This window comes from Anabas testudineus, chromosome 11 (genome assembly GCF_900324465.2).
Source record: "Anabas testudineus chromosome 11, fAnaTes1.2, whole genome shotgun sequence".
Classification (NCBI taxonomy): Eukaryota; Metazoa; Chordata; class Actinopteri; order Anabantiformes; family Anabantidae; genus Anabas; species Anabas testudineus.
This window is the reverse complement of record NC_046620.1, coordinates 17,215,085-17,242,031: the sequence shown is the minus strand read 5'-3', so window position 1 is coordinate 17,242,031 and position 26,947 is coordinate 17,215,085. Positions and strand designations below refer to the sequence as shown.

Here is a 26,947-nt window from a genome sequence, read left to right as displayed (position 1 = left end):
TGGAAACAGCCAATTAACTTTATCCGTTTTCTCATTCAGTAACTCTGATGCTACATGCAGAAAGGTCAGCAGAGGTTGGGCTTGGTTTGGTTGGAGTCAAAAGTAAAGAACAAGAACTGCAATTTTCAGGCCCGTGAAAGGGGACGGAGGCAGTTTGCTAATCCACTTATCATCACTCTGTGCTGTTTTTCCCATTTTCCACTCAGTCTGCCTGTTACATCAATAATAGGCTGCTTAAAAAACAAGCAGAGGCAGGGCGGCGTCAGGCACCATACAGGAATACATTCAGTTAAGTGACACGCTGTCAAAGAAAATTCTGCCCCTGTTTTTTAAAGTTAACTTAAAAGCCATTTGTCTGCCTCTAACTGAATTGTTTTTCTGTGGCCATCAATTCCACACATCCAGCGCTTTTGAAAACAACAATTAATACTGTAGAGAAAAGCGAGCAAAGTGATTTTCACTTTGTTCTGTTAATTTTGTGTCCTGTCAGAAACTATTACGCTGCAGAAACCTCTGACTGACTGGGGGATAGACTCTTTGGTTTCGGCTGTAGAGTTAATTAGATAGATTTACTGGAGGAAGGTGATTGTGGCAGGCCAAGATGATCAGACCGCTGTCAGGGTCAGTGGTGGTTTTATTTATGGAGGTGTGTGTGTGTGTGTGTGTGTGTGTGTGTGTGTGTGTGCACGTGCATGCGTTCGCACGTTTGCATTGGAGTCTGTGTGTGGCCTTCTAGTAGACTAGGCCCCTCATTACCTCTGCTTCTCCAATCACAGGGTAGATTTATGGTCGCCACAGGGAGGCTGTGAAAGCTCTGGACTGAGGTAGTCAGGTGCTCTAGCCTTACACATCACCTTTACGGTCACTCCTGTCCTATTCTTACATCAGACCCAGTCATAGCGGGACTCACAAATGGCTTTAATTAAAGTATCCCAGCTGGAGTCGGAGCCAAATAATGTGAGGACTATGTATGTTTCTGTGTTACATTTTCTGCAGATGAAGCATGACAAGAAGTTGAGAGAGCAGGTATTGCGTGGATTATACACAGCAGCAGAGTCTGTGGGTAATCTGAAAGAGCTGAATGTGCTGTATTGTACTGGAAATAGAAAAGGAGTAGACACAGTGGAATGTCCCTTGATAGTAAAGGACTTTAAAGCACTTTTCTGCTGCTACATGTGATACATATAAAAGACCTAGAAGTTAAGATACAAAAAGTCCTCCGATACCAATGGCAAGCTGTATCGCAGGTAAATAAAAGCACTTTAAGTTAATAGGCCTTATTGAGCCGATTCGATTGGCCTGAAATTGGCTTGTTAAGATTTACAGAGTCGAGAGGAAGTTGTCCCAAGCCACGTGTTCATCAATTACAGTGTGTACAATAATTGTACTATATTGATCTCTTTGCTTCGTCTACTCTACTGGCGTCCCTAAGTGTTTTCTGATGCAAGACTGTCGCCTACCCCCTCTCTGTGTCTGCATTTCTCTCACAGTTTGGCATCCGTGTGGTGCATTATATGCTGCCATCTCAGCCCATGCTGTGACACTGCTGTGCCATTTCACAGGATAATTTGTCTCGGTTGATGAGCCAGCCAGCAACCAAACATGGCACAAAGATTGGTATGCACAGAAAAGGGGGTGTAGGCAGCATTTTTGGACCCTCAGAGAGTATTGGTTGGGGTTTATGTAAGAGATACACCAATTCAATACACTGATGCACATACTGACCTTGTTGAGCAGGTCGGATATCTGCCAGCTTCAATACAGTTTGTTAGTTTCAAACTCCTGCTACTACAATTATTAAGGGCTGATTCCATTTTACATAAAAATGATTTCAAATAACATATTTTTGATGTACTAAAAGATAGTACTGGTATGGTGCTGGTAGGGAGCTTAATCTGTATGGAGGTATGAAGTGTCAAATTATATGTATCAACAAACATCAGACATTTTACTGTCAAAACCCTCCAGTGAAGAATGATATATACATTGGCATAAGGCACAGAGTTACATAAATAAATAAGACATAAAAGAAAATGAAAAGAGGAGAAATTCTCGCTGAAACTGTTGAATAGACAGTCACAACATTTTTTATTTAATAAAATGTGCCCTGTCTATCACAATTTTGGGTTTGTAATTTTTCTTAATAGACAACAAGTGACAGTCACAGCATAATGCACGGTGGCCCAAACAAACCAAACATCTAATTTACATCACTGATACAAGATATGTATTAATAATAAAGCTAAAGTAGTATCTTCCTAGTTATATTAAAGTATGGGTATACATATGAAAACATACACATACGCACACACACAAATACTGGCTCACTCACACATTGATACATACAAGCACACACATACACATATGTGTACCACCTTTATATGACTATATCCATATACATATTCATATACTGTATATATTGATTGTACTGATAAGTATACATTTGTAAATACAAACAATGAAAACTTTATTGTTGAATCTTTGTGTAGATGTGAGTAGAAATATTAGTTTTGTTGATTTAGTTATATTAGTTCATTGAACAACTTAGGTAGTTGTTTGGACTAAAAAATCTAGCTTTGTCAATATTTTTTGGTTTAATATTTACATTACTTATACTTTTGTTAGCTTTCCCAACCTCTAAAGTTAATTTGATTATTACATTATTTGAAATGATAAAGTGAGTAAAACAACCATGGTACTGCAGCTAAGACAATGAACTGACAATGAGCCATAATGAGTACAAAACAATCACATTAAGCTGCACCCAGTGACTTGTTTAATATAAGAAGTAACACCAACCTTTATCATGGTTCACATTATTTATACTAGTGTGAAAACAACTGTGATCTAACGGATGCATGTATTAAAAACACGTAGGTTCCACTATGACTATTTTCTTTACAGAACTAAATACAACTATAAATAGAACATTAACTCAACAAGTGCATGCTGGGAAGTCTATTAATATGCAAATTAATTTTGTATTTTATAAGCTGAATTTAACAAGTCGAATTAACTCTAAGAAACGAATATTTTAACTCATGATTTTAAGGTACTATTTAAGCCCAAACTTTTAAATTGAATTAGTTTGCAAATATAACACTTAGAAAAATACTTGCAGTTTGCAAAAAATTACTAAATGAAATTTTACAGTGTTGTCACTGACCGCTCTATGTTGTGTGAATACCAACAATTTTTTTTTTGAAAGTGTTCATGTGTAAATTTGTTTTATAATTTTTATATAATGAAACACATTACTTCATGATTTTTTTATGCATGAAGTAATTTATTCACAAACATTATTCGCTGATGTCTCTTTTATTGTCCAATTAGATATAAGTCTCTTCTTTTTATTTTTAATGACACTTGTAATCCTCCATAGAACCTTAAGTCGAGGTCTTGCAAGAGAGAAAGTCGGACCCATGCAACCCAAGTGTTTACCCTGGTTACATACATGCTATGCAGTATGTAAATGCTGCATAGCATTTACAGAGGTATCTACAAATAAAGACCAATATAATAACTTTATTCAATTTCAAGTCTAATTTTACCCTCCTATGTTTTGTGCACTAAAAGGGTGAAAAATATTCATACTACTTCCACAATTCCAAATTACACACAGCTGCCAGTGAGACATAATGATCGAATGAATGAAGATACACTTCTAGACTGCATAAAGACCATTGTGGTAAAATTTTAAACCCTGATTAAAACTTTTTGTCTACTCCACACTCCTCAGTAATTGCTGTATTAAGTAGCCATTGTCAAATGACCAATCAGATGCAGACTTCCCCCTAAATTATGAATTCAGGAAGGCATGTTTGATGATGTGGTACGCACATTGATTGAAGCATACAAAGAAACCCGCCATATGATATCCTGAGATGTCTGATTGGATAACAGTGTTAGACAGATTATCACACCAGGAAACCCTGTTTAGGCGGTTAGATGTAAACTGCAGTTCTACTTTTCTCGAATAAAAAATGGTTGCCATATTTGCTTGATGACGTCATTTTTAGTGGCTGCTTTCAATCCATTATTTCAGATTTGTCTTTTCAACTTTTTCCTCCTGCAAGGTAAAAATGGCACATTAGTATTCAGGGCTCCCACAAATCTCCCTCTCACACACGAGGAATGATCGAATGATCCGCAAGAATGTTCTAAAATCACCTACTCAGCAGCTTACTTATCGGCCCAGCCACCTGGTAAGTGTCAGAAAGCGAGACGGAGACAGAGAGTCGGAGAGAGGGCCCCGGTCGTCAGGGGAAAAAAAAAAGTAAGGAATGGACAGCACTGAATGAATTTTCAACACTGTATTATGAAGACATATCTCCTCTTTTCCATTCACGCCCCACATGCACTGACACCAGTCTCTCCACACACTATCCTCCCCATGGCGTTATCTCTCTCACCCTTTATTACGTTCACACAAAGCCTTCAGCACAGAGCCTTGCAGATGTTCTCACTCCCACAGGCAGCCCAACCACATTCTCACATTTCAGCAAACTAGCCTTATTATCATATTGGGTGTAATTGAATTAAGGAGTAGTTTAAATCGGGTATACTTGCGCAATCAAATAAGCACGATCAAAACTAAATAGCTTTCGACGCTTCATAATTGAGTTTTTACTCTGCAAAAGTGCTCCTTGATGTTATTAGCCTCTTTATGTGGTACATGTTATTTTTGTTTAAACGTGCTAAAGTTTTTTTTTTCTCTCCTTGCACTATCCACCTGCAGATATCTAACTCTTACTTTATGTTTTATCAGCTATAAATTGCCAGGAGCATGATGCTAAACAAAGTAGAATAAAAAACTCTGTGCTGGATAAAGTACAATCTCCATACTAATTAAATGGATCAACAGTCAGCATACAATCATGTGCAGATCTGTTGATAAAGCTACAGTAATAACCACACAATCGAGACTAATCAGGTGATCAGGAATGTCTCTGAGGAAGAAGCACAACTAACAAGTGTTGTGTCTCCTTTCTGGGCTCATCTAAAGAGTCATTTTGATCTAATTGCACTTAATCAACGTCTAGGTGTTGCGCTCGTCATGCTGTGGCAGCATTGTTAATTTGCTTGTTGAAAATGCAGTGTGGTTTCTTGATATTGCTGACTCAGCCTGGATGGGGAACGGCCACTAATGAGATCCTTTTTCATTTACAGCAATTTGAATTTGGATGAAAAGGGAGGCTATTAATTGCAGTGTTTATCATATCTGAATTAGGACCTGAAGTGACCATTCCTCAGTCTAAAACTCTTTGGTTTGCACACCTCGCTTTGCTTTTATGAATCCATTACAGGGGCAGTCTTTGCTCTGTGGCATTGACTAATGGATAGCCTTTGCTTTTCTGCAAAGTGTAGGCTGCTGTATGATGTGCTTCAGCAGGCTTAGAAATGAGAAAGGTAGAAAGCTCACAAAGGAGGCTCTGTCACCAGACACGATGAGTTCCAGCTACAGGCCCTGTGGACTGGATCTGAATTTAAATGCTGCCTCCATAGCATAAATTGTTCCTGTGTGTTAATGTCATTTGATACCAAGGAAAAGATGCTACCCATAAAGCAACATCTTTTGAGTCATCCCTGCGCCAGCACACCTGCTGAAGGCTGGGAATCCTCACCCTTGTGGCTCGTCTGAGAGAAGCTCAATCCAGAGCCCATGGCTGCTCTAAGACAGCATGGATCTATGAACAATTTGTTCTTGTCTGCTGAGGAGCTGCTAATCATGGTAAAGTGTCTCAGTCATGCTGAAATTGACTTGACCTCCCACACCCTTTTTAATAGGGGAGCAGTGAATGCCCCATTACTTCACTTATATTTGTACAACATTGCCCCCTTAAGTTACTTCTGGTGTATCTCCCTTGGACCTCTTGAGGGCTCATGTCAGAGGACAATGCTGCATCACAATATAGTGCAGTAATTTACCACTACCTGCTCCCAGCAAATTGACCATAGAGGCTCCTCACCTGTAATGTCAGATTCAGTTTGAGAAAAAACAGCGGAGCACACACACACACATACACACACACACACACACACACACACACACACACACACACACACACACACACACTATTTCAAAAACAGAGGGAGGGAGAAATTAACCATACCATGGGGTATGCAAACTAGAGAGGGGGCTGAGAAACTGACTTTGAAAGTAGACTGCAGCAAAAAAAACAAAAAACGTGTCATTTTGCCCTTATCAAATAAATGGCGTATTGATGTAAAGGGTACACTGCGAATTGTCCCATTTACTGAGTGCTGGTAAATTGGAGGGTTGGGGTCTGTGTGGCAAGGGCGCCCTCTGGTGGCAGGAAGTCGCTGTTATATTTTGATATTTCCGTCTCCGGGCGGACATATTGCTTACAGGAGCAAATTCTGGAAAGCTAGAAGAGTGAAAGGATTTAAAATTGGTTTATATACTCACTATTTGATACACTCAAATTATAAAGGATATCATGGGTAAGTTGTTCGGAAACTCAAGAGGACAGATATGTTTTAGGTGTTTAAAGACTTAGGTATGTTGTCGGGAGTAATGATTATGAAACCCCATCCTGTCACTGTTGTTTAGCTACTCAGCTTGCTAACCCATTAGCTAAGTAGCTCGTTGCTACGTAGTAGCGCAAGATAAGTTGGTATTTTAGGCTAGTTCGCTTATTGTATATTAAACTGTTAACGTTACCCAAGTGTAAAGCCCTAAAACAACTTCTCCTCTATTGTCGGTTGACATACAAGGTGTACTAACATAATTACAACTAGACAAAATGAGCAATGCCATGTTAGCCAACTTAGGGAAACTTGTCTAATGGCTAACTACATTAGCTAACTACATTAGCACCATATTGGAAGTTGTGGTACGTTGAACAAAGTGGCGGAACGCATATATACGCATGTATACTTCAGGTCTAAAGTTATTATCTATGTCAAGGTATTTGTATGCCAATCGACTGTTGCAGTTCGCTAGCCACTCCCGTCTTTTCTCGACAATGGCGTTGATAGCGGTAACATTAGTTAGCAGGCTGTTAAGTTGAAGATGCTAGGCTAGGGCTGTTCATGGAGGTTTCAAACATTATGAAGACTTTTTCTCTGGGCTGTTCTGTCGGTTTGCAGTTTGTAATTAGGACCTTGAATGGCCCAGAAGTTTTTACCCATATCATGACATATATAACAGTTACAAGTATAAATATTAGGGTTAGTGTTAATGCTAGGATAACGCTAACGATAGCTAAGGTTTGCTAAGTTGTTTCTGTCTTGAACCTTAGTGTAAATAAATATAGACATTAAATAATGTCCATGGAAATACTGAAACACATTTGGCAGCGTGCTCCATCTTAACAGTTGGTATCTGACAACACGTTTATAACTGTGTACATGTGACTCTAGGGGTGCTCATGTTTTCCAGTCTATTCTCGGACAGGATGGTACTCGTTTTTTCCCTTCAACATTTGTAGTTTACAGGACTAGAAGGAAGATTTAAAGTTTAAATTCCACACTCAAGAAAATATATTATGTAACTGTGCGTATAGATACAGATATCAGAGCTAAAACACCACTAAACAGTGAGTGGTTTCCATTCCTCGCCATTTGTTGTGCTTTAGTGGCACAAATCACAGCTAACCTCAGTTAGAAAAACAATATGTCAGCGTGGCATGGTCTAAATAGTATATGTGTTATTTTCTTTCTTGATTTACATTAACAAACTCATAATTTCTTCTCTGACCTAGATAGGTTCTCCTCCAAAATGCGAATGTAGAGGTTTCAGCAGGATTATTTCTGTGCCATCAGTCAATTCATTTCACATACAGCAGCTAACGTAGTGAATTGAGTACCGATATGAGAGCATCCAGCCACAACCTGTGCTCATGTGCTGTCCATGTGCTGTGGCTTTACCATCTGGTCGCATTACACACATGCATAAGCTTTGTATGAGAATGGTTGTGCCGATGCCCTTAAACCATAACATGACCCCAATTTGCTCCACTTGTTCTAATATTTAACCTCAGAAACCCCCACTGTTACGATGGAGGGCTCTTGGCACAGAAGGTTGGCACCATTCTGCACTGGTGGCAGGTTTCAGTGTTGTCCCCCATCTCTCTTTCTCTCTCCTGTAGCCCCCGGGTGACTCAGGGATCTGCTCAGTGCCCTGTTCTGGTGGCATGACTGCACAAATGCTGAGAATGGGCAGTTTGTCCTGTGCGGCCAGTTTATGCTAACTCTGCGATTTAACTCGACTGAATAAATACATTTGTTCCGCCTGCCAGCTGACTTGTTGATGAGTAGCTTAGGTGTGTGTGTGTGTGTGTGTGTGTGTGTGTGTGTTGTGTGTGTGTGTGTGTGTCTGTGTCTGTGTGTGTTTGGGCTGCATTGTCCAGTTTTCTGTGAGCTTGTTTATATAAGGCCTTTTTATATATAGATCTGGGTATGTGCTGTTTCATCATCATGACCTATTATTAGACATGTCAGAGGAAACACACCTTGTCTCATAGATGCTCAGATACTCTTTCCTGGCCCACATGGCACACTTGTTAAGTTCAAGTTGTCAAAGGCAAATGTTGCACAACTTTGTTTCCTACGTGTGTCCTAATCATGACATTTACCTGTGTCTGTGTACCAGCAGAGCCGTCAGCCAGTCCAGCAAAGGATAACTACAGGATGAACCGCTACAAGAACAAAGCGCTGAACCCAGAGGAGATGAGGCGCAGAAGAGAGGAGGAGGGCATCCAACTCAGGAAACAGAAACGAGAACAACAGGTATAAAAGTAAACCTATCAGCCCCCATTATCACATTCTCTATCTCAGTGTGTTTGAGATAAACAGGCATGTAGTCTATGCAAAATGAAAATAGATTGGCATTGCCATGTCTCTATTGTTCCAGCTTTTCAAGAGGAGGAATGTCGACATTCTCAATGAAGAGCAAGCTATGTTTGAGAGTCCACTGGTGGACTCCTACCTCAGCTCTCCAGTCACTGTGAGTGTTTATTGTTCAAATCACACTTAGATGGCGCAGAGAAAGAGGCGCTCACAAGGGACACGCCAGACGTTTATTTTACATCGCATTCCTTTAAGTAGCGACTTATTGTTTTCTAGTTAAAAAGTGTTTTGCTTTTATTGTTGCAGGAAGGAGTCATTACTAGAGAGATGGTTGAGATGCTTTTCTCAGAGGATCCAGAGCTTCAGCTTGTCACAACACAAAAATTTAGGAAACTTCTTTCCAAAGGTTTATATTTTGTAACGATTGCTAGTCAATATAACTATACTAAAAGTCATGAGCTCACAACCGACAATACAAAAAAATACTCACATTCAGTTTGGCCTTTGTTCATTTCAGAGCCCAACCCACCAATTGATGAAGTTATAAACACACCTGGAGTAGTGGAGAGGTTTGTTGAGTTTCTCAAGAAGAGTGCCAACTGCACACTACAGGTCAGTTTGTAAAACACAAACTATGCAGGGAACTTTCTGCACACGGTCTGAAACAATATCAGATGCGTTCCATGCTTACTGTGTAGATTTTGCTGTAGTACTTCCTGTACTTGCTTTCACCTGATGAAAAACAAGACAAAGCAATACAGTAACTGTGCATTAAACAGGTTCCTTATTGTAAGCTTCTTGCTCTGCTCCAAAATGTCAGGTGTAAACCTTTATCTTCCAAGCTTGAATGGCTCACTAATGTGTAATGTTTCAGTACTACCGATGATCTTAAGGTTTATTTTGACAAAAATGTGTTAAAGCTTAATGCTATCTATGCTGTCTTCTATGACATTTTGTGCTCCTGCAGTTTGAAGCTGCTTGGGCACTGACCAATATAGCATCAGGCACATCCATGCAGACAAAGACAGTGATTGAGGCAGGAGCTGTGCCAATCTTCATCGAACTACTTAACTCAGATTTTGAAGATGTCCAAGAACAGGTAACATGTAGTTTTACTTCAAATGGGCTGTTTCCATTTCAACTATTGTGCCCATTTCTGTCTAATCTTTTTTTTTTTTTCTGCAGGCTGTGTGGGCATTGGGTAATATTGCAGGGGATAGTGCTGTGTGCAGGGACTATGTGCTGAACTGCAACATCCTTCCACCACTGCTAATGTGAGTTTGTTGTTTTTATTTTTTAGAGACACTACTTAGTTAGGAACCCAGCTTTTCTAGATTTGTCGTTCTAAGATGGTGAAAAGATGATGATGTTATGGGTTTTGCTTTGCTTGTTGCAGGCTTCTGACCAAATCCACTAGGTTGACCATGACTAGGAATGCAGTGTGGGCTCTGTCTAATCTCTGTAGAGGAAAAAACCCTCCACCTGCTTTTGAAAAGGTACCAATTCACACCATAAGGTCAACACAAGATCATGACTGTAACAGCATATGTAATGGTTAATACTATGTAAATATAGAAACAGGTGCAGGAAAAAATGCATTTGACATGAGTTAACTTCTAGATTATTATAGAAAGCCAGTTTAGTGAAAACTTAGTTGTTTAAACTGTCTTTTTCCTGGTCACTGTCCATGCAAATGCAGGTTACAGCTGAGGTCTGATAGTTGCAATTGCTTCTCTTAACTTGGTCACAGAGAAATACAACACTCTGAGGTTTTAAAGAGAGAAATGTCTAGTTTTACAGGGGAAAAGGTTGGTGTATCTGTATCTATTGACTCAAAACAATTTCTTTCCATCTCCTACAGTATGTAAATATTTTTAGGACAGCATACACATCCAAATTATGCACATTTGAATGAGCCTACAGTATCATAAGCAGCTCTGTTCTTAATTAAGTGCTACTAGAATCTTCTTTTCTAAATTCCTGTCTTAAATGTAAAGAATTGCTTGAAACTTATACTTCCAGTTGACATAAGAAAGAAGAATGGCGGTGACTGGGATGATATTCTAAAGCAAAAAGGTTTTGCTGAACCACCAATCCAGCACATCAAACATTGTTGAAGAAACTCTTGTTTCTTGTTTAAATCGCAGTGACCTTGAAGACGGCGGATGTTGCCAACTCACCTGCTGAAAAATTTTTAACCTGATCTTTCTGTGTGATGCTTGGATATTGAATTCAGTCTGTTTCTGGTCATAACTATGCAATTTGTCTATGTTGTCTAGGTGTCACCCTGTCTGCCAGTACTGTCCAGGCTTTTATTTAGCAGTGACCCAGACTTGCTGGCAGATGCCTGCTGGGCCCTGTCCTACCTCTCAGACGGTCCCAATGACAAGATCCAAGCTGTTATTGACTCTGGCGTCTGTAGGCGCCTTGTAGAACTACTCATGTAAGTTCAGCTACACTCTGGGTTATCTTTGTCACACTGAATAGTGCCTCTAAATACTTAAGATTAAGATTCTGTTAACCCTGCTTTTTGCAGGCACACTGACTATAAAGTGGCTTCCCCTGCCTTGAGAGCTGTAGGAAACATTGTCACTGGAGATGACATCCAAACACAGGTGAGGGTATATTAAACTCAATAAATGGGTTCAAAAAGGAATGTTAACGTTTTTAGAAACAACTTGTAAGGTTTCACCTTCTGTGCTGCTTTGTATAGGTGGTGTTGAACTGTTCAGCTCTGCCCTGTCTGCTGCACCTCCTCAGCAGCGCTAAAGAGTCGATTCGCAAAGAAGCATGCTGGACTATCTCTAACATCACAGCTGGAAACAGAGCACAGATACAGGTCACACACATACATATGCAGCTTAGAGTTTAAATGGGGACGTCTTGCAGAAAACCAAACCTAACCATCAGAGATGAATAAATTTATGTATGAACACTAAATTATGGTAGATTTTTATTTTACTCTGATCGACAAAAGGATTAATGCAGGTTTGAAAGATGTAACGTTCTGTTTTAGATTTACAAATGGATAACTGTGTATGGAATATATTCTTTTAACATGGCTGTATACTATGTAAGTATACAACTATAAGGAACCATATGTTTTGTATTAATGAAGTACAACTTCTTAAACTTTGTTTACACTTGCTTAGTGAAGTGTTAGCTCAATAATCCATGTGTCCGCAGTTAATGAATATACTGTTCATTGTGTTTACATTTTATTGTTGCTGTCTTTTGGATTAATCTGTTGATTATTTGATAGCAGTAAACCTGTTGTGCTGCACAGGCAGTTTAGAGATGAACATAGGAACAAGAGATAGGCAAATGTTTGAAAGATAATCATATTGGATCATCTTTATGGCTTTGAAAATTGCTCTCAGACTCAGATACAATTACCAGACTATGGTTTTTGATTGATGAAAGGATGAGTAGATGCATTTTTCTGCTATATGGACCATTGAAGTTAATGTGAGGATTTACATTTAGAAATGTTTAAATTTGGTCTTCTTGTCATTTTCCCCATCAAGATGCTTTTCTCTAGAAGGTTAAATGTGGTATTTTTCTAAATGAATAGTATTTTCTAGAATCGCCACTGATGAAGTGCCTCTACTCATGAGTGATAATATTCAGTCAATTTGTTATAGACTGACATGGTCAGTCAGTTATTTAGTTTCTTCATTTTGTGAACCACTCTCCCCTCTAGTCTTTCTTGTAACTCCCCGCATTTTTCAGGCACCAATATGTGTCTTCTCTGATATATGCACTGTATTTGAATGACTCGATTTGTGATTTTGTTAAATTGGTTAAAACTGACAGTCTACACTTAAAATACCTTCACAGTTAATTTCAGATGTATTGTTGTGGTGTACAGAGACAATATGACAAACATTAAAGCCACTCTTTCCAACGATCTTGGCCTCCAAGGTCCTTACGATATTGAATCTCTTATTTTGTATGTTTTATTTTATTTCCCCCCGTCTACAGACAGTAATCGATGCCAACATCTTCCCAGTGCTGATCGACATTCTACAGAAAGCAGAGTTCAGGACCAGAAAAGAGGCAGCTTGGGCCATCACTAACGCCACCTCTGGAGGAACACCAGAACAGATCAGGTCTGACAGACAAACTACAGTATACTTGATTCGTAATATGATTCATTTGTTGTTTTATTGTTAGAAAGTGAAAAATTAGTCACTGTTATGCATGAGGAGGTGCCATGGTGTTAATAAGTTAGATGGAAATTAGTTAATTGAATTAATTAGAGTTATAGATAAAGAATTATTACCTACAATAAATCAAATTTCAATGAATTGATCATTTATCTTATCTTAATATACGTTAGTGCCTTAGCAAAGCTGTGTAGAAAAAGGAAATATACAAGAATACCATATATTTTAGAGTTGTGAACTTGAAATGAATAATCTGAAAATGTATGTGTCTGTTGGCAAATAGATATCTGGTGAACCTAAGCTGCATTAAGCCCCTGTGCGATCTGCTGACGGTGATGGACTCCAAGATAGTTCAGGTAGCTCTCAACGGGCTGGAGAACATCCTGAGGCTGGGTGAGCAAGAGGCCAAGCAGGAGAACAATGGCACCGGAGTCAACCCTTACTGCAGCCTCATTGAAGAAGCCTACGGTACTGTATAGTAAATCTGCACAAACGTTCTATAGTTTTTCAGTACACATGATAGTGTGTTAACAATTTGACACTTTGACTCTTAATTTGAGCATGAAAGATTTGATTCGCCCTACTTTAACTTTAATAACAGCATTCACTTGAGCTTCTTGACGTTTCTCCGTCTTCAAGTTTCCCCATAAATGTTCTCAAGGGTGGAGATCAGGTGACTGTGGATGAAAATCCATAACGATCAACAGTTTTTGATCTTAAAGTAGTGCTTGCAAGGCGTTGATAGAAAGAAAGCTCTTCCTGCTTGGAATAATAATTAGATCGCAATTCTACTTGCTTCTGATGCCATGTTTTTCACTATTACAACTCTTATTGATAAACAGTGTTGCTGGAAACTTGACACAGTAATTCATCTAGCAGATGAACAGTAGCTGCAAGTTGATTGACCACAGGTAGATGATTATAGTGTCATCTGAACATGGGCTTCAACGTGTTAGATTTCATAACTCTTTCTAAATCATTACATTTTTAGATTATTTCCCAATGTAAATGAACAATGTAGACTTTCTGATGTTCTCCTAGAGTTTAGGGCTGCACAGTGTTTATGTATCCTAACAGCAACCTGTGCATTCTGATCACTTTGTGCTGAAAATAAAACTATTATTATTTTTTCCCACATAAAAAACAAACTCAACTTGGCTTACTTGATTTCCCAGGTCTTGACAAGATCGAGTTCCTTCAGAGCCACGACAACCAGGAGATCTACCAGAAGGCCTTTGACCTAATTGAGCACTACTTTGGGGTGGAGGACGAGGACAACAGTCTAGCCCCTCAGGTGGACCAGGCCAACCAGCAGTTCCTTTTCCCCCAGCAGGAGGCTCCCATGGAGGGCTTCCAGCTATAAGTCACCAATAGGCTCCTCTTCAACACCACCCCCCTCTCCATACCTCTCTGTCTTATGGCGACTCCGTAGATACCACTACCCCTCCACACACACACATCCCCAGCTGTATTAAGGAAAGGTAAAACGGTTCTGCTCTCCAGCCTAAAAATGCACCCCCACACCTCCCTCACGTTTTCATTCTGCTCAACCAGTGACGGACTTTTTACAGGGCAGACTCTTGTGATACCTGGTCGGGAAGGGGGGGCGGGCGCGCCACAAAATCCATTACGTTTAGAAGAGGAAGTGATCACCTGAAATAGCCCAAAGCGCAAGTCTGCCCTGACTCAAAATGCACACGCAGACATCTTCTTTCCATCTTATGGCTCATAGAATTTCTCATTGAGAGTAACAATGGCTTGATGGTTGATATCTTTCTACACTTTGATTTCTTTTCCAATGGGACATTCCTATTTTTAGGATTACCCATGCATTCCCATGCAAAGTCGGCAGACAGGGGTGCGTGAGGTGAAGTATGCCCAAATATTGATGTCAGTCTGACTTAGTGCAATTCTAAAAAGTGTTTGTAACATTATCCCTTTTTTAGTTGATTAGTTATCCCCCACCCACCTCTTATTTATCTGCTCCTTTGTAGTCCTTGTGATTTTTTTTCTTTCTTTTTTTCCCCTTTTTCTAACATGTAAAGCACTAAGTTTGCTGCCAACAGGCTCCTTGATCACTAGGCTTAGGGCTGGTCTCTGCATATCTGCTGATTGGGAGGGGAAAAGTGTATTTGTATGGGGGCAGGATCCAGAGGCACAAAATGTCCACCTAAAGTGAAGGGCTTTCTATAACATTTTTGGGGAAGGGTTGATGTGGGAAGAAGTGTAAAACCTTAGATAGGAGATTTATCTGCACATGGGAAGGGCCCTGAATGGGGGTAAATGGAACAGATTTTACAGGATACTTTAAAAGATCTTTAAAAAAAATCAATTTTTTGAGGGTGGTATAGTTAGAGATCCAATGTTCGTTGTGTGCTGTGTTATTAATAACAATACAATTAAATTATGAAGTGATCTAACTATTTAACAAGGCATTACTGAGGTGTTGGAGGAGGGGTGGGGTTGGCAGCAGCCAACCAAACATATTTTTCTATTTAAAATGAATTGATGAAATTACACACATTTCAAGTGTCATAAGGTGTCTTGTTTCCATTGAATGATTTCCCTGAGGCTCAGTGTGAATCAGCTGTTGCTGACTTCACCCCTCACCCCCGCCCCTCCAGTTGTAAGTGGTAGGGTTTTTGCATGGTGTTTTATAACCCTGCCTCCAGTCACTGAGTATCCCTGGCCAAGCACAGACTGTAAACACACAAGAGATAAAGGAAGACGTGTGGAGAAACACTGTGATGCTTCGCTGCACGCTGCTCAGTGTTTCTTTGTTAACAGAAGTGGAGTTTGAAAGCCAGAACTGAACCACAGCTAATTGGTTTGGTGGTGTTAACAGTGGTAGTAGTGTAGTGACAGTAGTGTTTGGTGTAGTGTTACAGTTGATATCTAACCTCCAGCATTCTATATCACTATATGTTTGAGCAGTGGGTCTGACAACTGCATGGGTCCACTGTGATATATATATACTGATGTAAGTAGCCTCTCTCTGACTGGCTACAATGCTTCTAACAACAGCGTTTGGCTAGGGATATAACTCAGACAAGTGACAAGCCTAACTGCAACAAAAAAAAGTTCAAGTATATCTATATTTGAATTTTAATGTATTTGCATTACATGTATGTATCTGCGCACACTTCATGCACACTTGCAGACACCAGCAGACATTGTACACACACCTCACACAGATGAGTGGCTAGTAGCAAGTGAAACGGTTTCCATAGTCTTTGGAATAAAGAAAGTACTTATTGTTTGATTTTTATTTTGAAATTATGCCTTTTCCCAAAGTGAGAGAAATTGCCGTTGTGGCTGTTCTTTGTTTCAGAGCACATATTTTCTTTATTTATAGAAATGTTGCCCTCGCTTCTGTTATAGTAAAGAGGATTTTCTGTTTTCGTTGGGACAATTTGAAGCGAGGTTTGTTGATTTGAGAAACGATTCGGTGCACACAAAAGTCTTATGGAAACTTCTTTTTTTTTTTTTTTGGTTGTTCCTAGCCACATGACTTACGATGGGTTTAAATTGTCCTTGTAAACCCTGACCTCAGATCAGCTTCTGAACATGACATGAAGCTGGTCTTGGTTCAGCGTTTGGGCTTTGTGAGTGGAGTGGAACTTGTCGCGTGATGTTTGACTGACAGGCCCTGTGTGAGGAAGAGGATGATTGACTCTATGACTATGTCCCCACCTGAGTCTGGGAGCCCCTGTTCTGTGAATCACTGAAGCAGCGCTAGCATTAAATCATGGAATTGTAACCAGAATTATGTTTTTGTTGGACCTTTTTTTCCAATTTAGTTTGTTTCAGTATTTGTTTTTTTATATTAGCTTTCAAAAGAATATTATAGTGGAAGAGGCTCCTATTACAACAGTCTCAGCATCGATAGACAAAAGAACATATTTTATACGTTAGTGTGACTATTTTTGCTTCAGGGGATAAAAGATATCTGCAGAACAGGTGTGCTCCCAGCCAACAAAAGAGGTCAAATAATGAATATTCGAGCATCAAGAACTTCACTCTACACGACAGATGTGTAGAGGAGCATTTATGACGGACATACTGGATTTCATGGCCAATTCTGTGCTTGGCCTACAAATACAAAAAATGCCAGAATTGCAGTGTTTAAAAAAAATAAAAAATCTACCAGGAAAACTTTCTGAAAAATGTAAATGCACTCCTATTCACTAAAGTGCCAATCTGACCAACAAAGACTGGAGGTTCTTATGTGTCTGTCTTTAGACTTATAGAATTTTTTTTTCTTTAAATCTTTTTATTTACTTGAATGTGCACACATTCTGTGCAAAACATTGCTGCTCTGTTTTCCTTATCTTTAAAGTTCAATTGTTAGCCATTGTTTCTTTGGAAAAGTGGCATTCTTTACTGTGGGTACCTGAAGAAGGAATCTATTAGAGGAAGTCTAATTTTCTGTAATTGTCAGTTTTACGACTAACTGCATAAAACTGGTCTTTCCAGCTCCTTTTTGTCCATTGATGTGATGGTCCCCACTCCTACTCTCAACTCTTCTAATGGTTTTCACTGTGCACACCTAGGCTGCAGGTGTTTCAGAATCAGTGAATTGATTTTGTGTGGTGGATACAGTAGAATATAATGTTTAGGATTTTCTCATGGTCGTTGCCTGCAGCACATCCCTCATGCAGAAAGAAACTGCGCTAATAGGAATTTTTTACCTAAATGTGGCACATGATGCAAATTGTGGCAACTCAAGTGACTATCATAGCAGGTACTAACCTTAATGTTAATGTTAGCTTACCAAAGTTTTGTCACCCAGAAGGCTGAAATGATTTACTTGATGCATGTTTTTTGTCAGTAGTTTGTGTAATTGGCTTGTGTTGACCCAGTCACTATGACTGACAGATTGCTTCAGGCCATTTAAAACTTGCTTCTTTTCATTAGAAGCTGCACTAGCTCAGTCCCTCTCTTCTCGGTTTTGTTTTCACTCAAGTTCAAGTACTGTTTAGGGAGACAGGAAATCAGCTAAAAAATCCAGGAGACTGCAATAAATATCGTCCAAAATCGGGCAGCCCCGGAGGTAAAGATCCACCTACAAACTGCCCTCGCAGGGGACACTCCTTCCACTGGGTGGAGCTAACAGAGGCAACTACTTGACATTTTTCTAAGATAAAATCTGGGATTCAGAAATTGTGCAGTGATTTACATTAAAGTATTATAAGTTAAACTATATGTATGTTCTGATACATTGACAGGGATTCAGATTCTAATCACTTCTGAGAAGTGGAGAAAAAGGCTCATGAGAAAATTTTACATGGAAAAAAAACAGGACATAAAATAGGAGGTGAGAATACAAGCCTTTTCTGCTTTTCTTGATCTTTTTTCCTGATCAGGATCTTCTGGGCTATATTTTTGGATAATTGTGTTTAGAGTAAAAGTTTGTCCTAGTCAGGCTGCATGATCAGGAAGTCTTGTTCTCTATAGAGGATTGAACAGACGTCTCTAAATATCTCAAATCTGTCTTCCGTCCTAGAAGCTGTTCATGTCTTTATCAGAATCTAAAGCCACCTTTTGGCTCAGTCAAGTAACGTCTACGCTACAAATGTTTACACTGCTACATGTTTGTAAAAATACGTTTCATATGCCATCACTGACCAGTCCTGGTGTGTTCTCTGTTCTGGTCCTCTCATTTCTTTTATGTGTATTTATTTTCTCGATTCTTGGTTATGATTTTTCATTTGCTCAAAACGACCCATCTTAAACTGTGACTCGACTTGACTTTACCGACGGTATGAATGAGTGACAACTACACTTCAACGGGACATGACACACAAACATGAACATAGGGGGGGGAAATAATACATGCAGGAAACAGCAACTATATTAAAGATGTAAAGAAAATATATTGAATTAAAATTGTTCAGTGAAAATACTGTACAAAACAAATAAAGTTATGTTGCAACCCTTTAATGCATATGTTTCGTCTGTGGTTGACTGTACATGAAACTGGAAATACTAAACATTCTTCCCATTGGTGAATAGGACAATGCACTTACATAACTGACATAAATCTTCTGTCTTCTTTCCCTACATTAAAACATCTCTCTGCTTCAGTTCAGTTGACGTTGTCTTGGCTGACCTGCTCTTTTGAGAACTCCTCTAGATGGCATCATCTGAACTCCAGATCCAAATGTTATCTGGACAAGTTTGGGAAGAGCTCGTCAACCAAGACTACAGTATTAATATACATATACAGTACTTTCTACGATAGGAAGCAATTAAAAATTGGTAACGTTTTCCTTTACCATGTATACTTATCTTAAAAATACAGTAGGAAACCTTTGCAGAAATATAATATGGAAATAAAGTACAAATAACTAAGAATTTTTGTACTTAGTTACTTTTGACTAACTGATTAGTTATTGCTGAAATTAAAATGCATTTCCATGTATTTTATTTAGCCATGAGCACCTTTTCTGAAGAATTAAACATAATACTACTACAACTACTGCAGATGGCGATAAAGCATCGCGACAGGATTTCGACCGCATTTAGCTACAACGAGGAAGAGGAAGTTGTGACCGGAAGTGAGTTTTTCTGGCTCACGCTGTTGAGGAAACCTGCAGTTCATGGAAACACCAGTCATTTCTTCCTTGAGCCTTAAGGTAAACAATTCCGTAATATTTCAGAACACGGGATGTTATATAGCAACAAGTATATGTACAGTCTACTTATATTTTTAAACATGTTATGTTCAGTATACACGAAGGGAAACTGTCTGTCTGTTAGCTAACGTTGATTTAACATTAGCTGCATCTGGGGGCTAGCGAGCGTTAGCGTGTCCTAGCTAACATAGCTTTAATGCGAAAGCTCGACAGATAGTGAAGCGATATCCTCTGATATAACTCTATACAGGACAAGCTTGATAGTAAACATTGCTGAGTTGGTAACAGTTAGGTACGCTATTTGAAGTTAGCACAGTAGCCAGCTTCACTGTAACTTACAGAGCGGTGCTACAGAATACCACATAGGTTATGGGTGCTGCAATACTAAGTCAGTTAAAAGTTTTTCTGCCAATTATCAGGCACACTTACATAAGCAGAGCCAAGCCGTTTCGGGAATTATTAACTTTCAACCTTCAGTATAGCATATACTGAAACATAGCAAACATAGAAAGGCGCGAATGTCTTTACAATATGTATAGCTATTGATAAGTTCAAACTAACTCGTCCGTCTTAACGTCAAAATCAGGTCTATTTTGAGGTGGAGCACTTCCCAGCGCTGACGTCTTATGTTATTTATCAGTCGCTTGCTTGAATTTAAAATACAAGCCCAAGTTACAAGTGAACCTTGCCTCACAGGTTTTTCTACTTTTAACAGATACCAGAGATGAAAAAACAAGACAGCCAAGAGTCTACCACCCAGGGCAGCGAGGATGTTCCACCTACAGAAGGAGGGATCGAGTCACCTGCAACTGCAAAAGACAGCTCAGACAGCAACAGCCCCAAAGACTCTGACCCACAGACACCACAGACAGACACCCCCCCACAAGACGATGAGGCAGCAAGCGAAGGTGTTTCTATATATTATCATATTATATAATGCTCATCCTAAATACATACAGAATTTTGTCCCAGGCTTTGTTTGGTTGCAAGACTCTGACAATAGCAGTCACCCAGTATTATGTGGGACTACCCTTTTGGAGTTGTAACCAAAGATCAACATATGTAGTCACCTTTCATTTGGGCAGTTCAAAATTGTAAATTGTCTACTTATCTTTACACGAGAGCAATTTAGGACAGGGTCAGTAAGGAGTGGACTTTGCTGTCACTGTAGTTTGTAATTCTATGATGGATATTTGTAATAGAGCTTAAGTGTAGAAGAAAAGTGCAAAACAAATACTTTTTTAAAAATATACAATTGTGTTTTAAATATGGTGGTTATTGTCAACCATATTAACCTGTAAATGACTCTTGACATGACACAGTCTAACAGTAGCGTTGCCATGTCTTCACCATGTGCAAAGCATGGTTTTAGTAATATTTAATTCTTCAGCTTTCTTGCTAGGGAGCTATATAGCTAAATGAAGTTTGAAGGGGAAAAAACGTCATAAAACTATAGCTCGGTGTCAAAATATGCAGTGTGTATTGTCATCTTCTTCTATTTGTAATGTTTCACTGTTTTATGGGGTAATACCCCTTTTGTTCAGTCCACAAAGAAAAAAAAATAATATCCTTTTTATCATGTTTTTTCTAGCTGCAGAGGCTGCATTGTCTCAGTGTGACATGGCCGAGGAGCTGAGCCGGCAGCTGGAGGACATCCTCAGTACCTACTGCCGGGAAACCATTTCAGAAAATGCTAGCACCGTGTCCAACGGCCAGTCACACAGCCTGGAGCTTAATGGTCTGACCAATGATAGGGAGGATGACAAGGCAGAGGAGGGCAAAGTCAATGGAGGTGACAGTGGGGTGGATAAGGACCAGAAGAAGACTCAGGAGAAGAAGAAAGTAAAAGGGCTGGGTAAGGAGCAGCTCATTCTATATTCATCAAGGCTCCTTGGAGAGGCTTATAACCAAATTACGTAATATAAGTACAAAACTAGAGATCATTCCAAACCAAGTGAGGGACTCTAGACTATTTATATTTTAAGGGGGGTATTTTTATCTGTATTATTAATGTATTAACCTTATAAACTATATATATATATATATATATATATATATATATATATATATATATATATATATATATATATATATATATATATATAGTGAGTGAGAGAGAGAGAGAATATTCAACATTAATAGCTTATTCTTGTGTGTTGGTTTTCCACCTTTTTGTAGGCAAAGAAATCACCCTTCTCATGCAGACACTGAATACACTGAGCACTCCAGAGGAAAAGCTTGCAGGTCTCTGTAAGAAATATGCTGAACTGGTGAGTGATTTTTTTTTTCTGCACTCTGAAACCAATTCATTTATTTACTGTCTGATTCAGTAGCATAATGTACATTTACCAGAAAGAAATACTGAGTATATTATTCTAAAATAGGTGAAAATACTGTCTCCAAAATGTGGGTAAATGTGTTTATAGTTCCTAAAATGCAAAGATACTAAGAAAGAAGAAGACATGAATTTGATGAAATGAAGTAATTTAAACAAATTGTCTGTTATAGGTGCAAGTTTATACAATTAGCAAAGATTCTCTGTGTTGGGTTACGTTTAAGGTCTTCTCTACTGTTGTCCTATTTAATGTCACCTTGCTGCTGTAGACAAAAGAATTTCCCAATCGTGGGATAAATAAAGTCTTATCTTTTCAGGTTGATCTGTAGTGGTGTTGTTGTCTACGGTAGAAATCGATGGGAGAATAGCATTTAGACTCCAGCTGAATTATATGCTATTTTAGCATTGAGACTATGTTAACAAGTTAACAACTTTTAGCTTCTAATATTACCACAATTAGATAAAATTAGATTAATACTAGTTTCACAGTGCAACATGTTTTTGTGTGTGTGACAGCTGGAAGAGCACCGGAACACCCAGAAGCAGATGAGGGTGCTTCAGAAGAAGCAGAGCCAAGTTGTCCAGGAGAAAGATAACCTGAGGAACGAACACAGCAAGGCCATTCTGGCCCGCAGCAAGCTGGAGAGCCTGTGCAGGGAGCTGCAAAGACACAACCGCACACTCAAGGTACTCAAGGATGTGCAGAACTTCAAATATGAAGAAACCAGTGTGGGGCAAAGATTTGTTAAATTGCTTATCTTGCACATATGAAGCTATACAGAAGCTTATGGTCTCTCTATCAGTACTCTGTGTTAATCATGTTTCACTTCTTTTGCTCTGCAGGAGGAAGGGATGCAAAGGACTCGGTTAGAGGAAGAGAAAAGGAAGGAGGTGACTTCTCATTTCCAGGTGACACTGAACGACATCCAGACTCAGATGGAGCAGCACAACGAGAGGAACGCCAACCTCCGGCAAGAAAACGCAGAGCTTGCTGAGAAACTGAAGAAGCTGTATGAACAATACAAACTACGAGAAGAGGTGTGTGAGCTGTCCATTGCCCACATCTGCATGTGTCTGTAACTCAAAGCTGCTGGTGGCATGTAATTCAGTTTACCACATTTTCACTGGATGTGTACCAGGTATTTTAATCTCTCTGATCTTCTCTAACTCCGCCAGCACATAGACAAAGTGGTGAAGCACAAAGACCTGCAGCAACAGCTGGTGGATGCCAAACTGCACCAGGCACAGGAGCTGCTGAAGGAGTCAGAGGAACGCCATGACAGAGAGAAAGACTTTGTATGTGACCTCATCACAGGCACACACAAAATATAAGATACAGATCTCAGCGTTGTTAAGTCCTGTTGTTACAGAACATGAATGTAACAATTGTTTGCCCCCCAGCTGCTCAAAGAAGCCGTTGAGTCACAAAGAATGTGCGAGCTGATGAAGCAGCAGGAAGTCCACCTCAAACAGCAGGTCAGTCTCCTCTCTTCACCTCTTTCAGCTCGATTTTTCTTTGGGGGGAAACAAGATGACTCTCAAGAACAAACCTGTGTTGTGCTGTTTGCAGCTTTCACTGTACACAGAGAAATTTGAAGAGTTTCAGACCACATTGTCCAAGAGTAATGAAGTCTTCACCACATTCAAACAGGAGATGGAGAAGGTGGGCAGTCTGTCTGAAAGAGAGGGCACATAAATAAATGAGGTGGGGCCAAGTTGCTCTGCTGGATTGATAGACTTGTTTCCTTAATACTTACAGATGACTAAAAAGATCAAAAAGCTGGAGAAGGAGACAGCCATGTATCGTTCAAGATGGGAGAGCAGCAACAAGGCTCTTCTGGAGATGACTGAAGAGGTAAAGCACAGTTTGGTTTGGATACTGTCGTGTAGAACAATGGTGTTACTCTTCAACCCTGTCCCCACTCATTTTTAATTTTGCTGCATTTGTTCTCATTGTACTGCTGCTGCAAAAGCAAAGCTAAATACAACTCTAAACTTTATCATTCAGTGCATTTAAATAAATAAATTGGGTGCATCCATAATATACTGAACGTTTTTGTCGTCCAAAAATGAAGGAAATTAGCAGCATATAGCATCAGATTTGAGTCGGATCAGAATTTTGATTGCATTTGTTAAACATTAACAGTCTGCTGACTGTTTTAACTAGGATATTCTGAAACTGGTGGGATAGCAGCTGATGGTTTTACTAGAAGACCTTTCATTCTGTTTTGAGAGTTTTAGAAACAACAGATACTCCCCCCACTCTGATTTTTAAGAGTGTGATGCCTTTGACTGGCTACAGTCACCAATGTTGTATTACAGCCTGTCTCCCCAAACTCTAACAACAGCATATTGATTCTGTCATTAATTTAAGTGATGAATCTACGTTCATTATATCCCTCCCACAATACCTTTGTTTGGGGATTAACTTTATTCAAATGCGTTCATGAAATTATTGTGGCGCTAAACTGAAAAATAAAACTATGTGTGTGTGTGTGTGTGTGCGTGCGTGCGTGCGTGCGTGCGCATGAGGGAGAGGGAGAGAGATGCTGAGTGAATCAGTGCACTGCATGCAGCTCTACATTGAAATAGGAATTGAACCCATTTAAAAGGTAACCGCTGAGCTCAATAAATCCAGGTAACAAGTGGAAACTGGATCTAGAATGAGCATGGCTATTTGAAGCCATCCTTGATCTCACAATGTGTCCATGAAAATATTTACAACACGAAAGCACAAAGATGCATGTTTAATTTGTGGATTTGTCTACAGAAAGCTGTGCGGGACAGAGACTTTGAGGCGCTGCAGGGTAAAGTCCAGCGACTGGAGAAGCTGCGGCGGGCACTAAAAGTGGAACGAAACGAGCTCAACAAGAAGGTCCAGAACCTCAGCGGTCAGGAAAGTAGCACCACGGGGGCCCCCAGCACTGACCCAGGGTCAGACTCTCCATCTCCACCACCTACAGACTCTCTGCTAGAGCCCAGCACCTGCCCCGTCCCAGGCACCACCCCCTGCTCCCACTCCTGCCACTGTGACCCAAAACTGGACACAGACGCCATATTAGAAGAGGCAAGCGCTCAGCACGTCGCTGCTCAGGAGTGAAGTGACGCTGCTCACATGCCTCCGCCTCTCTCTCTCTGTCTCTCTCCCTCTCTCTGTCTCTCCTGCAGCATCAAGCCACCAAAATATAAGCCACCAGCCTGCTGGATGAAGCTGATGTTTAAACAGTGATCAAGAAACGGATCAGATAGTCTCACCTTTATACAGTATATATGAAGTGAAGGTCTGATCTGCGTTTAATGGAAAAAGTCAACTAGTATCCTCAGCAGGTTTTATCAGTGATAAAAAGATTGTGCCTCATCTGTCAGCATATTTATACACATTAATAACATGTTCCCACAATAACAAGGTTTCCATGAATCTCTTATTCAGTCAGGTTCATTTCCATAAGCGTATGTGAGATTGATTAATCATTTTGTTTGTGTCCTAAAAAGGGCATACACACCACAATCAATACAAATTGAAAAATTAAACAACCCTGTTTACACAACAGCTGTAATGTTGAGTGATAGTCTAATAATTAGTGTGGATAGAAATGTACTGACTGCCTCAGTGCTGTGATGTTTTACTCAACATTCCCTTATTGATGTGCATCAAATGCAGAATTTCTTTGGCACGACACAAGCCAAACCATTTAATGACAAAAACAGTCTTCACAGAGCTTCATTGATTTGTGTCGGTGTATGTGTGTGTTTCAGAGGAATCTCAATCATTGCTTGCATTACTCTAAAGGCCAGTTTTAGTAAAATGCTATTTTTTCTTTCGGGTCAAGTCTTAACAGAGATGTCAAACCAGTCACATCTTTAGCTAATACAATAATTACCTGTATGTACAAAATAGAAATCTGCCTAATTATTGAAGGACATTTATCATTATGACTGTTGTTTGCTTTCCACCCAGCTCAAATGTTCAGAACACTTTACAATATTTCAGTTTCTGCTTGTACACCAGTTCAAAGAGTGTGTGTATTTATTGATTGAACCATAATCTGATATTGTACTGAAACTGTAAACACTTTGTTTTTAATTAATTTAGACAGTTCACTAAAACGTTACTTTGATAACCAGCATTTTATTCCTAACCTTCCTGAGCTCAGTCATTCTTAATGTTGTTTTACATGTTTTGCAGTTTACTTAGACCATTGTAAAGACAACTACTTAAAACTTGTCTAACTCCATCTTTCTTTTGTGTGTATGCTGTGTGTGGCTCATGTGGTGGAGATTGTCTTCTCCTAGTCCTGGTGATTGCAGTAGCTTGTAATCAGGTTTTTAACAAGAGAATGTTCAAAGACCTCTATGCAACACATGCCTCTTGGTTTTATTCGGTGGCAGTCTGAACTGACAAGCACTTAGCTGAGAATGTAACTCATTATATCCACTGTCCTGCATGGATGTACTGTATAAACAAGCAACATATCTCACAGCAGAACTCTATTTCTCTTCAGTTTGGACCCTGTTTGTTGAGCCACCGCCACGCAAATTTAGACACTGAGCGTAATATTGCGCATCTCGCTGACGCCTTTGAAAGGTGCAGCGACTGAGCTCAGTAGAAAACAATGCAACTGGACTTCTAAACATGTCTATTGCTCTTCAGACATTCTTAACTTGTACCTAACATGTAGCATCAGTAACAAGGTGAGAACTGATAGATGAAGTTACATTGATCATAAGAAGGAACCAAAGATGTTTCCTTTTGTTTTTTGCAGTACTTTTATCGGGCCCTGTATATTTTTGTTTCTTGTTAAATAAAAGATGTAACAATGGTTTTTGACTTGCTTGGCTCATTTTTAAGGCAATGTGCCCATCAATGCATGTTTCAGTATGAGAATATGAAAATGTCAGATTTGCACACATTAGGCCATATTTGAAATTAAAAAATGTTTATCTTAATGGTTTACATTGCAACAGATACACAATGTGTTTTTTGGAACAAA

General features: G+C 39.4%; 2 protein-coding genes across 3 annotated transcripts; both read left to right on the top strand.

The window, feature by feature from the left end:
• The first annotated feature begins 6,358 nt into the window (after window positions 1-6,358).
• On the top strand, window positions 6,359-16,245 carry kpna6 (karyopherin alpha 6 (importin alpha 7)). Of its 2 annotated transcripts, none has more exons than XM_026347931.1 (14): window positions 6,359-6,465; window positions 8,621-8,754; window positions 8,879-8,971; window positions 9,121-9,220; window positions 9,332-9,426; window positions 9,782-9,913; window positions 10,000-10,088; window positions 10,211-10,310; window positions 11,094-11,257; window positions 11,351-11,429; window positions 11,528-11,653; window positions 12,799-12,926; window positions 13,267-13,451; window positions 14,159-16,245. In XM_026347931.1, the coding sequence occupies exons 1-14, from the start codon at window positions 6,462-6,464 to the stop codon at window positions 14,344-14,346; spliced, it is 1,617 nt and encodes a 538-aa protein (XP_026203716.1). In that variant the 5' UTR covers window positions 6,359-6,461; the 3' UTR covers window positions 14,347-16,245. The 2 variants fall into 2 exon arrangements, with proteins under 2 accessions (XP_026203716.1, XP_026203715.1); XM_026347930.1 differs by having other exon boundaries at window positions 8,618-8,754.
• A 3,292-nt stretch (window positions 16,246-19,537) lies between these two features.
• On the top strand, window positions 19,538-26,776 carry txlna (taxilin alpha). Its single transcript, XM_026349460.1, has 11 exons — window positions 19,538-19,621; window positions 20,337-20,529; window positions 21,213-21,476; window positions 21,800-21,891; window positions 22,473-22,643; window positions 22,800-22,994; window positions 23,133-23,252; window positions 23,358-23,432; window positions 23,527-23,619; window positions 23,716-23,811; window positions 24,727-26,776. The coding sequence occupies exons 1-11, from the start codon at window positions 19,586-19,588 to the stop codon at window positions 25,054-25,056; spliced, it is 1,665 nt and encodes a 554-aa protein (XP_026205245.1). The 5' UTR covers window positions 19,538-19,585; the 3' UTR covers window positions 25,057-26,776.
• Window positions 26,777-26,947: the final 171 nt, after the last annotated feature.